The sequence below is a fragment of the Galeopterus variegatus genome, unplaced genomic scaffold (genome assembly GCF_000696425.1).
Source record: "Galeopterus variegatus unplaced genomic scaffold, G_variegatus-3.0.2 Scaffold3968, whole genome shotgun sequence".
In the NCBI taxonomy this organism is placed as follows: Eukaryota; Metazoa; Chordata; class Mammalia; order Dermoptera; family Cynocephalidae; genus Galeopterus; species Galeopterus variegatus.
In genome coordinates this window covers 55282-67948 of record NW_007730079.1, presented here as the reverse complement: position 1 = coordinate 67948, position 12667 = coordinate 55282, and the positions used below count along the sequence as shown (strand labels likewise).

Here is a 12667-nt window from a genome sequence, read left to right as displayed (position 1 = left end):
GGGGAAGCCAAACTCAGCCTCAACTAGGCAAGTTGCCACCTCTATCCCGGGGCCCCACTGGGATCCTGATGCATGGAGCCAGGGGAAGCAGAACCCAGCTGCAACCACGTAAAGAGCACTCCAAAAACACAATTTCCATGCAGGTAGCCCACCATAGCCACCTCAATTGCCATGGCTGCCACTAAAGTGGCCAATCTCTATAGCAGCAGTCACAGCCACCATGCAGATGGCACATCAGACTCTCAACTGCACTGACACAAGGAGAGGCACCAGCATAAAACAAACAAAAAAAAAAGGAGAAGAAGAAAAGGTCCTCTCTCTTCACAAAGCACACTCCAGAGTAATAGAAGAAGCATCTGATTTATGATAACAGGGGAGGAGTTGGTCACAGCCATCTCAGTACTGGACAGATCATCTAGGCAACAGACGAACAGAGGAACAGTTTATGTATTAGATGGAGAGAACAAATCTATGGACATTAGATTAGTCATTAGGGAAATGCAAAATAAAATCACAATTACATACTAATACACATCTACCATAGCAGGAGTCAACCAAGATGTGGAGGGATTAGAACTTTCACACACACGGATGGTCATGTGAAATGTTACAACTACTCGAAAAGCATTTGGAAATTTCTTAAAGTGTTAAATATACATCTACCATATAACCCAGCCATTCCACTCCTAGATTTTTACATAGGAAAAATGAGTGCCTACGTTTATACAAAGACATACATGAATGTTCATAACATAATAATCTGTAATAGTCGTAAACTGGGAAAAATATATATTAACATATAAATGGATAATAAATAAAGTTATATTTACATAACGGAATACTACTTGGCAGTAAAAAGGAATGAACTACTGATGAAAACAACATAGGTGGATCTCAAAATAATTATGCTAAGTAAAGGAAACCAAATAAAAAGATATAGATATGGATAATTCAATTCACACAAAAAAAATTCTATGAATTGCAAACTAATTTATAGTGACAGGAAAAAAAAAGAAAAAGATCACTGGTTGCCTGGAAATGGGAAGAAGGTGGTAAGAAGGAGCAAGAGGAAAGAATTCCAAAGGTACATGAGAAAACTTTTAGAAGTTATGTATATGATCATTGTCTTGAATGCGGTAATGATATCATGGGTGCATACATATTCAAAACTTATCAAATTGTACACTTTAAACACATGCAGTTGATTGTATCTCAGTTACATCTCAATAAAGCTGTTTTTTAAAAAACAAGAAAAAAATGAAACAGTAATTAATACAATATGATATTGGCATAAGGATAGATTAGTGAAACAAAATGGAGACTCAGAAAATAGACCCACATTTACGTGGTATATTGATTTTAAACAAACCTCCCGAAAATCAATGAAGAAAAGATTATTTTTTCAACAAATTGTGCTAAAAATAACTGAATGTTTATTCCGGAAAAAATTACCTATGACACCATACTGAAAGATTAATTCAAAGTGAATCATTGACCTTATATAAAATCTAAAACCATAAAACTTAAAAATGTCATAGGGAAAAATACTTGTGACCTAGGCTTAGAAAGTATTAAAGAATACATAAGACAAAAATCATGAACTAATAATTTTAAAAGTTGTTAAATTGAAATTTATTAAAATTGAAAACTTGTTTATCAAAAAACATCATTGAAAAAATGAAAAGGCAAGCCACAGAAAATAAGAAATACCCAACAAAAGACATGCATCCAAAATACATAAGGAGGGCTGGCCCGGTGGCGCACTGGATAGTGCGCCGCTTGGGAAGCGCGGCGGCGCTCCCGCCCGAGGGTTCGGATCCCACATACAGACCGGTTCCCGCTCACTGGCTGAGCGAGGCGCGGGAGCAACACCGAGGGTTGCGATCCCGTTGCCGGTCCCTGGTCCGGTACGGGGGCAACACTGAGGGTTGCGATCCGTTGCCGGACACGGAAAAAGACAAGAGACCAAAAAAAAAAAAAAAAAAAAAAAAATACATAAGGAACTTTTACGTATCAATAATAGGAAGACAAACTAGCCAATTTTAAAAAATGGTGGATTTCTAGTATTGGCCAAGAAAGAGTAGTCCCATTTCTTCCAGGTCCTTCCTCTTACATCTAAAAAATACCCGGGACATAACACAACAAACAAACATGGGGAGATTCTGAAGGTGGAAAGAAGACACTGACTAGGAACCTTGGAACTTGAGGACGGACAGCAATGAATTTCCTGCGTTTTCTTTTTGCTCTCATTGAGGACAGTGGAGAAGCCTGGAACCTGGAACCACCGAAAAGGATAGACAGAGACAAGAGCCAGGGTAAGGGGAGAGAACAGGACACTCCAAGAAAATCCTGCTCCCTTTAGCCAAACTACTAGGAAAAGGGTACCCTAACAAAGAAGATAATCGTTTTGACAATAAATGCCCTTCTCTGCCCAAACACTATGGAAAAACTATCCCTCCCCTGTCCTCTCCCCCACTCCCCCACGGGCCCCACAGTTTCAGCAGAGATGAGCAGGATTTACACACAAACACCAGCAGATACAGGGCAGGCAGGGACACTCTGATTCCCAGCCAAGGTGGTGGTGGTGGGACCAAGCCAGGAGTTGACCTTCCATCCCCTGCCCAGCAGAAACAGGTAGTATTCTAACTCGCCTGCCTGGGTTGTGTCAGCTGGACACAGCAGGGAGCTCACCTCCACCCCCAACCCGCAAATGGAATAAGATGGTATAAGTTGGGACAATTCTTCAATTAATTAACAATCTAATTTCATCTCTTCCATTCCTCTCTCCCCTCACCTCACTTTCTTGTACCCTCCTGTGTGATGGAGGAAACAATTCTGGTTAAAATTCAACTCTCCACCTATTCCGTTCTTGTACCCACACAGCTGAACAAGTCTGGAGAAAAAAGCAAAATCATGCTGACTATGTTCACATTAAGTTCATGATCACCAAAGATCTGGCAAGTATGCAATCTCTTTCCTTCTCCTTTAGATGACTGTTTCTAAACCTTTCCTTTCTTCTCAGACCTTTAAGAACCCATTTCCATAGACAGTCTTACCTGTTGACTTTACTTCTTTCACTTAGAGGAAAAAAAGAAGAAAGAGAGAGAGGGAGAGGAAGGAAGGAAGGAAGGAAGGAAGGAAGGAAGGAAGGAAGGAAGGAAGGAAGTTAGAAGATTTGGTGGACATGCCATAGGATGACCCCCAATGGATCACACTCTGTATAGATCCATTAGTCCCATCACCCTGAGTGTGAGTACACACCTGTGACCTGATTCCATCCAACAGAATATGGCAAAGATGATGGGATATAACTCCCCTTGTTATGTTATATACCAAAGGTGAAGGAATTTTGCAGAGGTAATTAAGGTTCCTAATCAGTTGATTTTGAGTTAATTAAAGGGGAGGTTATCCTGGGTGGGCCTGATCTAATCAGGCAAGCCCTTTAAATTTAGTGATAATGTAAGTATATTAAAACTTAAGTCTGTTGGTTTGCACAACTAAACACGAAAACTCACATATAGAAAAACTGTATACTTAAATGAGTAAATTTTATTGTATTTAATTTTACCTCAATAAAAATTTTTGAAGTGAATGTTAAAACCCCTTCTTTGCAAAGGGATTCTAACAGCAGGATTTACACCTGATGAATGGTTGAGAGATAGAGATTATTTCCTCAGAACTCACAAACCAGACTGCTGGAGTAAGTACCCTTTTGTGATACTAATCACTGGTAAGAGAAACTGAAGTTTTTATTCAAATGTCACTCATTTCTTTGGTTTAATGCCTAATCTGTATAAAACCTGGGTATTTCTGCTTTCTGTGTTTTCCTATACTTTGAAAACTAGAATATATGAGAAGATTCAACTCTTTAACCATTTAACCTTTTGCAGATTCAGCAAGAGTATTAAAATGATTAGGTATTGTCTGCGGCTTCTTTACACAACACAGAGTTGAGTAGTTGCCTGAAAAGCCTAAAATATTTACTATCCAGCCCTTTATACAAAATGTTTTTTGTCAATCCCTGATTAAGATAAAAGAGAACACAGTCTTTCTACATCTATTCTAAATAGGAATGAAACAAAAAATGAACCTGATAAGACACGGCTGGTACACTTATTAGGAAATCTAATAAACAATATTTGCAAAGTTTGATTCAGCTAGCATGCCACCATTTCATAGCTTACATTTGAAAAAAAAGCATTATAATTAGCAATTAATATCTAAAGTAACTCAATGGCAATTTTTATTTTTGTCTGTCTGTATACCTCAGGTTTTACTGGCTCATGAATCTAAATGCAACTGTTGTCTTTCTGGGAATATCTTACATCCAGCACTCAGGGGCCTGGGCCTTGTTTTACTTATTCCTTTTATGTCTGCGCTAGTGGCTCTGGTAACTCTTCACATGATGCGCTATAACCTGATCTATCAGCCACAAAAATGTAAGTAAATCATACCTTACACTAATTTTTTGGTTTCTATTGTTTTCTTGACTTATCTCCTTCCTTTTTGATTCCCTATAACTTTTCTTTCAACTCACAGAATTTGAAGATTCTGTCAATTATTAAACTTNCTAATTTTTTGGTTTCTATTGTTTTCTTGACTTATCTCCTTCCTTTTTGATTCCCTATAACTTTTCTTTCAACTCACAGAATTTGAAGATTCTGTCAATTATTAAACTTGGATTGTGGATATTCTTGCAAACTCTGTTGCTACAAGAACATAATCTCTATTTTCTTTTATTTTTCACATATTATCACATATTTTAATATATATACACATAAAAGTTAAATACATTTTTAAAAACATAATCACAATGCCAGTATCACTCATATACACATATATGTGTTTGTGGAAAGAGAGAATTTCTGAACACCATCAAGTATCTGGTCACTGTTCTCTCTCTGATTGTTTCCTTTTTTTAAATTTGTTTATTTTGGTTTATTTTTATAGTTTGATGAAATCAAATCTAAATAAGGCCCATACATTCCAAACAGCAGTTATGTCCCTTAAGCCATACATATTCTACTTTCATCTCTCTCTCTCTCTAATTTATTATTCTTTAAGAAATCTGAATATTTCATAGAACATTTTTTATAATCAGGATTTTTCTTATTACGTCCACATCGTGGCATAAAACAACTTTTTCTCCTCTGTATTTTCTGTAAATTTTCTAATAGACCTAGATATCGATAAGATTTCGTTTTGTGTGTGTGTGTATGTTTTTGGGGGGGAGGGGTTGGAAAAACTCCTTCATAAATGACATTATGTACTTCAATGAAGAGGTGTAATGTTTTTTGTTTTTGCAGTGTAACCACTCATCAATGATTTTAATCTAAATCCACGATTCCATTGGGTATTGCACAGTGGAAATATTCAATATTTCTTCCTCTTTGATTAGCTAAAAGCAATTCTATAAAGACAAATGTCTCCTTATAAACTATTTAGTTACACAGAAATATAGTTTAAGAAAAAGAAGATGAAGTTTTAATTCTTTTATCTATAGGTTTTCAAATTAATGAGTTGAACTTTGACATCCCACTAAGGTGACATTACTTTTTTTTTAACTATTATTATGAATTCATGGACTTAAACATTTCAATGTGATTCTTCAATCTACTACACTTAGTGATGCTTAAAACTTTTCATATTCGGACAGTGAGATCCTCTTCGTGTTGGTGCCTGAGATCTTCAGACGAGCCTCTTGCTGTCTTTGATTGCTTCCTTCCTTTTTAATGGATAATCCTTTCTTTTTTTAATAAAGGAAATATTAAAGTTACGTGTGTGTATATGCATTTGTATGTGTGTGTATTTACCTACCTACTTACATAAGTAGTGACATATCATTTGCACTTTTCTCACCTGCTTTTTTTTTACCTTAATATAGCCTGGGGATTACTTTATAATTGTATATAAAAAATTCCTTGATCCTTTTTTAGCTGCATAGTGCTTCACCGTGTAATCAACCTTTTTTTTTATCAGTCCAATATTGACAAACATTTGGAGTGTTTCTTCACATTTGCCGTGTTAAGTAGTTTCTAATGAAGATCTTGGTGCATTTTTTTTTTTTTTTGCCAGTATACAAAGGGTCATCAAAAAGTTCATGGAAAATGCAAATGAAGAAAAAACTATGCATGTATTTCCAAAATTTTTTGAGCCAAAATAAACTCATACTAACTGTTACGACATGTTTAAACAGGATCTAGCTTGAGGTACAAGGAAGGATGTCAATTTGAATAGGGCCCCTATCAGACCAACATGAATTCTGCTAAAACTGAAGCAAGAAGAGACATCAAATTTATGGTGAAACTCAGATGGAATAATGGTGAAATCATTGATCCTTTATGAAAAGTTCATAAGGACAATGCCCCAAAGAAATCAGCAGTTTACAAATGTATAACTTGTTTTAAGAAAAGACAACATGATATTGAAGACAAAGCCTATAGCAGCAAACCATCCACATCACTTTTTGATGAAAAAATTAATCTTGTTCATGTCTAATTGAATAAGACCAATGATTAACCACAGAAACAATAGCTAACACCATAGACATCTCAACTGGCTGAAAAATGAAAGCTGGGAACACTTTCCACTCAATGGGTGCCACACTGGTGTGCCCAAATCAGCTGCAGAAAGAGCAGAACTTTCAATGGAAATTAAAACAAGTGGAATAAAGACCCTGGAACATTTCTTTGAAGAATTGTAAGAGGTGATGAAACATGGCTTTGCCAGTACAATCCTGAAGACAAAGTACAATCAAAGCCAGGGCTACCAAGAGGTGGAAGAGTTCCAGTCAAAGCAAAAACACTAGTCAAGCGCGAAGGTCACAGCAACAGTTTTTTGAGATGCTCAAAGCATTTTATTTGTTGACTTGTTGGAGGGGGGTGCAAAAGAATAACACCTGCTTATCAGGAGAGAAATTAGATTTGAGAAAGTTAGCCAAAGCTTCAACAGAAAAAAGCCCAGGAAAGCTTCAACAGAGAGTCCTTCTCCACCACAACAAGGTACCTGCTCACTCATTTCATCAAACAAAGGCAATTTTGTGATGGGGTGTCATCTATATTCCAGTCCTGATTTGACTCCTTGTGATTTCTTTTTGTTCATAATCTTAAAAAGATCTTTAAAGGGAACCCATTTTTCTTCAGTTAATAACTTAAAAAGGACTTAATTGACAAGGTTAAATTCCCGGGACCCTCAGATCTTTACAGATGAACTACATGGCTGGTATCACCACTTTAAAAAGTGTCTTGAACTTGATAGAGCGTATGTTAAGAAATAGAGATTGTATTTTTTACTGGTATCTTTTAATTCCACTTTTCCACAAACTTTTTGAACTTCTCTCATATCTTTAGGGTAGATTTTTATTTTATTTTATTTTTTGTTGAGACATAATTGATTATACATATTTGTGGGGTACAGTGTAGAATATCAATACCTGTGCATAATGTGTGATGATCAAATCATGATAATTATCATGTTCATCATCACGAAATGTAATCATTCCTTGTGTCCATTAACTAATATCTTGCAAACTCCCCTCCCCTTTCCTTTTCCACCTCTAGTAACCATAGTTCTGTTCTCTCCTTATGAATATTCAATGTATTATTGTGGTTGTTCTCTCTCTCTCTCTCTCTCTCTCTCTCTCTCTCTCTCTCTCTCTCTCTTCTTTCTTTCATTCTTTTGTTTCCACTTATGAGTGAGGACATGTGGTATTTCTCTTTCTATTCCTGGCTTGTTTCATTTGGCATGATTTTCTCCAAGCTCATCCATGCTGCTGTAAAGGCAGAATTTCATTCTTTTTTATGGCAAAGTAGTATTCCATTGTGTATATATACCACATTTTCCTTATCCAGTCATCCTTCGATAGTCATTTAGGTTGATTCCAACTCTTAGCTACTGTAAATAGAGCTGCAGTAAACATGGAAGTGCAAGTGCCCTTTGACATAATGCTTTTCATTCCATTGTATATGTACCCAGCAGTGGAATTATTGGTTCTCTCTGTAGTTGTTTGAGGAACCTCCTTACATTTTCCATAATGGTTGCTCCAATTTACAGTCCCATCAACAGCATAGGAGGGTTCCCCTTTCTCAGCATCCCTATCAGCATTTCTTTTTTTCCTTTTTGTCTTTTTTACTGACCGGCAACGGGATCGCAACCCTCGGTGTTGTGCCTGCACCGCGCTCAGCCAGTGAGCGGGAACCGGTCTCCACATGGGATCCGAACCCTCAGCGGGAGTGCCGCCGCGCTCCCAAGTGGCGCACTCTCCAGTGCGCCACCGGGCCGGCCCTCCTGTCAGCATTTCTAATTCTCTTTTTTATACTGGCCAGTCTAACTCAGGTGAGATGACATCTCAATGTTGTTTTGATTTGCATTTTCCTGATGCTTAGTGATATTGAACATGTTTTCATGTGTCTGTTGGCCATTTTTGCATCTTCCTTTGAGAATTGCCTATTTAGCTCCTTTGCCCATTTTTAAATCAGCTTACATTTTTACTGTTAAGTTGCTTAAGTTCCTTGTATATTCTCAACATTAATCCCTTGTCAGGTGCAGAGTTTGCAAAATTTTCTCCTCTCATTCTGTATGTTTTCTTTTGCTCTGTTAATTATTTCTTTTGCTATGCAGAAGCTTTTTAGTTTGATATAATCCCATTTGTATATTTTTTTCTTCTGTTGTCTGTGCTTTCAGTGTCATATTCACGGAATCTTGCCCAGTCCTACTTCCTGAAGTATTTCCCCTATGCTTTATTTTAGGAGTTTTATAGGTTGGGGTCTTATATTTAAGGTTTAATCCATTTTTAGTTGATTTTGGTATATGGTGAGGGGTACAGATCTAGTTTCATTCTTCTACATGTGGATGTCTAGTTTTCACAGCACCATTTCTTGAAGAGGCAGGCTTTTCCCCAATTTATGTTCTTGGTGCCTTTATCAAAAATCAGTTGGCTGAAAGTATGTGGGTTGATTTCTGGGTTCTCTATTCTGTTCCATTTGTCTAAGTTCTATTTTTATGCCTATACCATGTCATTCTGGTTGCGTTAGGTTAGTGGTATAATTTGAAGTCAGGTAGTGTTATACTACTGGATTTATTTATTTATTACTCAGAATTGCTTTGGTTATTCAGGGTCTTTTGTTGTTCCATATGAAAGTTAGGATTGTTTTTTCTCTTTCTGTAAAGAATGTCATTGGTGTTTTGATGGGGATTGCACTGAATCTGTAGATCACTTCGGGTAGTATGGACATTTTCACAATGTTAATTCTTCCAATCCAACAGCATAGAATGCCTTTCCATCTTTTTGTGTCCTCTTTCATTTCTTTCAGCAGTGATTTGTAGTTCTCATTGCAGGGATCTTTTACCTCCTTGGTTATTTTTAAGTATTTTATTCTTTTGGTAATTATTGTAAATGGGCTTGCTTTCTTGATTTCTTTTTCTGCCAGTTCATTGTTGGAGTATAAAAATGATAATGATTTTTGCATGTCAATTTCATATCCTGAAACTTTACTGAAATCATTTATCATCTCTAAGAGTTTTTTTGGTAGAGTCTTTAGGTTTTTCTCGATATAAGATTGTGTCATCTGCAAACAGGGACAGTTTGACTTTGTCTTTTCCAATTTGGATGTCCTTTATTTCTGTCTTTTGCCTGATTTCTCTGGCTAGTACTTCCAATGTAAAATGGAAACAAAGTGAGAGTGGACATCCTTGTCTTATAACTATTCTTAGGGGAAAAACTGAAAGCTTTTCTGCATTCAGGATGGTATTAGCAGTGGGTTTGTCATATGTGGCTCTTATGGTCTTGAGATACTTTCCTTCTATACATAACTTGCTGAGAGTCCTTATCATGAAGAGATGTTGAATTTTGTCAAATGCTTTTTCTGCTTCTATTGAGATAATCATATTGTTTTTGTCTTTGATTTTGTTGATGTGGTGTTTCACACTTATTGACTTGTGTATGTTGAATCATCCTTGCATCCTGGGATGAATCCCATTAGATCATGGTGTATAATTTGTTAGATGTATAGCTGTATTCTGTCTGCTGATATTTTTTTGAGTATTTTTGTGTCTATGTTCATCAGAGATATTGGCCTGTTGTTTTATTTTTTGGTTGTACCTTTTCTGGTTTTGGTATCAGGGTGATGTTGGCCTCATAGAATGAATTTGGGAGAATGACCTCTGTTTCAATTTTTTGGAATAGTTTGATGAGAATTGGTATTAATTCCTCTTAAAAGGTTTGGTAGAATTTGGCAGTAAAGCCCTCTGGTCCTGGGCTTTTCTTTGTTAGGAGACTGCTGATTACTGCTTCAATATTGCTGCTTGTTAATAGTCTGTTCAGGTTTTCTATTTCTTCTTGGTTCAGTCTTCATAGTTTGTATGTGCCCAGTAACGTATACATTTCCTCCAGGTTTTCAAATTTGTTGGCATATAGTTGTTTGTAATAGTCTCTAGTGATTCTTTGTATTTCTGTAGTATTGGCTGTAATGTCTCCTTGTTCATTTCTAATTTTTGTTATTTGGGTCTTCTCTCTTCCTTTTTCAGTTAGCCTAACTTATGTTTTGTCTATTTAGTTGATCTTGAAAAAATAACTTTTGTTTCATTGATCTTTTGTATCATTTTGGGGGTCTCTATTTCATTTTGTTCTGCTCATTTTAATTATATCTTTCCATCTACTAATTTGGGATTGGATTTTTCTTGTTTTTCTAGTTCTTTGAGGCATAACATTAGGTTGTTTATTTGAAGTCTTTCTACTCTTGATGTAAACATTTATTGCAAAAAACTTCCCTGTTAGTATTACTTTTGTTATATCTTATAAGTTTTGGTAAGTTGTGCTTGTATTTTCATTTGATTAAAGGAATTTTTTGATTTTCTGCTTTATTACTTCTTTGACCCATTGGTCAATCAAGTTCATGTTGTTTAATTTCTATGTATTTGTATAGTTTCCAAAGTTTTGTTTGTTGTTAATCTCTAATTTTATTCCACTGGGATGACAATATATTTGGTATGATGTCAATATTTATAAATTTGTGGAGACTTAATTTGTGGTCTACCATGTGTTCTATCCTGGAGAATGATCCATGTGCTGATGAGAAGAATGTATATTTTGCAGTTGTTGTATGAAATGTTCTTTACATGTCTCTCAAGTCCATTTGTTTGAAACTATTATTGTGTTAAAGTTTCTCTCTCCCCTTAGATCCAAGAAAAGTTGATTAATATATATTGTATGTTCTGATGTTGGGTACATATATATTTATGATTGTTACATCTTCTTGCTGCATTGATCCTTTTATCATTATATAGTGTCCTTCTTTGTCTCTTTTTCTAGTTCTTGGTTAGAAGTTTATTTTATCTGACATAAGTATGGCAACTCATTTTTGGTTTCCATTTGTGTGGAATATCTTTTTCCATCCATTAACTATTAGTTTATGTGTGTCTTTATTGGTGAAGTGAGTTTCTTAGAGTTGGGTCTAGTTTTTTGATCCATTCAGCCAGTCTCTACCTTTTAAGTGGGGCATTTATTCCATTTACATCCATGATTGTTATTGAAAGGTGTTGCCTTATTCCTGCCACTTCATTAATTTTTATGGTTATTTTTCATTTCTTTTGTTGCTTTCTTTCCCTTTTATTATTTTCTTTGCTGTTTTTTTATAGTGATAAGATACATCTTTCTCTTTCTTGTTTGCTTATCTGTTCTTCTAGCAGTTTTTATTTTTTCTTATATATTTATGGTAATATATATCATTCTTCTGATTCCAGATGTAGGACTACCTGGAGGATTTGTTAAAGGGCTGGTCTTGTGGTGGTGAATTCATGCAGTTTTTGTTTGTCTAGGAAAGACACTATTTCTCCTTCATTTCTAATGGAAAGCTTTGCTGGATATAGCATTCTTGGTTGGCAGTTTTTTTCTTTTAGTACTTTGAATATGTCATCCCACTCTTTCCTGGCTGTATGGTTTCTTTTGAGAATTTTGCTGTGGCCCTAAAGGGGATTCCCTTGAAGGTAATTTGATGCTTTTCGCTTGCTGTTTTTAGAATTCTTTCTTTGTCTTCGACTTTTCAGAATTTGACCTCAGGGAGGACCTTTTTGGGGTGAACCTGTTTGGGGATCTTTGAACATCTTTGATCTGTGAGACTGTATCTCTCCCAATTGGGAAGCTTTTTCTTTCTCTTCTCCTTTTGGTACACCCATAATATGGATGTATGTACACTTAAGGTTATCAGAAAGATCGTGTAGGTTTTCTTCATTTTTTAAAATCCTTTCTTCTTTTTATTGTATTTTTTTTTTTATTTTGGTCCAACTGTGTTAATTCAAAAAGCCTGTCTTCTAGTTCAGAAGTTCTTCCACTTGTTCTAGCCTACTGCTTGTGGTCTTGATTATACTTTTTATTTTGTTGAAGGAACTCATCAGTCCCAGAATTTCTGTTTGGTTCTTTTTTATTGCTTCTGTCTCTTTGTTGAATTTCTCATATATGACCTGGATTTTTCTTTTGTATTTCATTTTGATTTCTGTCTATCTTTTCATTAGTCATTTTGAGTTTTCTTAATATTGCCATTTGGAATTCCTCTTTAGGCAATTCACTGTTTTCTTGTTGTTTGGGGTCTAGTATCAGAGAATTTTAGCCTTCTTTTGAGGGAGTTATGTTTCCTTATTTTTTTTTTTTTTTTTGTCTTTTGTTTTTTTTTTT

The 12667-nt window shown here is 35.6% G+C and overlaps 1 protein-coding gene across 1 annotated transcript in view; it reads left to right on the top strand.

Moving 5' to 3' along the window:
• The window catches only part of SLC15A5 (solute carrier family 15, member 5), a gene marked incomplete at its 3' end in the record, with an annotated part of 67180 nt that overhangs the window by 13310 nt on the left and 41203 nt on the right, over nt 1-12667 (top strand). The window contains 2 exon segments of the mRNA XM_008586378.1: nt 4271-4344; nt 4347-4439. Of these exon segments, the coding sequence (XP_008584600.1) occupies nt 4271-4344; nt 4347-4439 (167 nt within the window).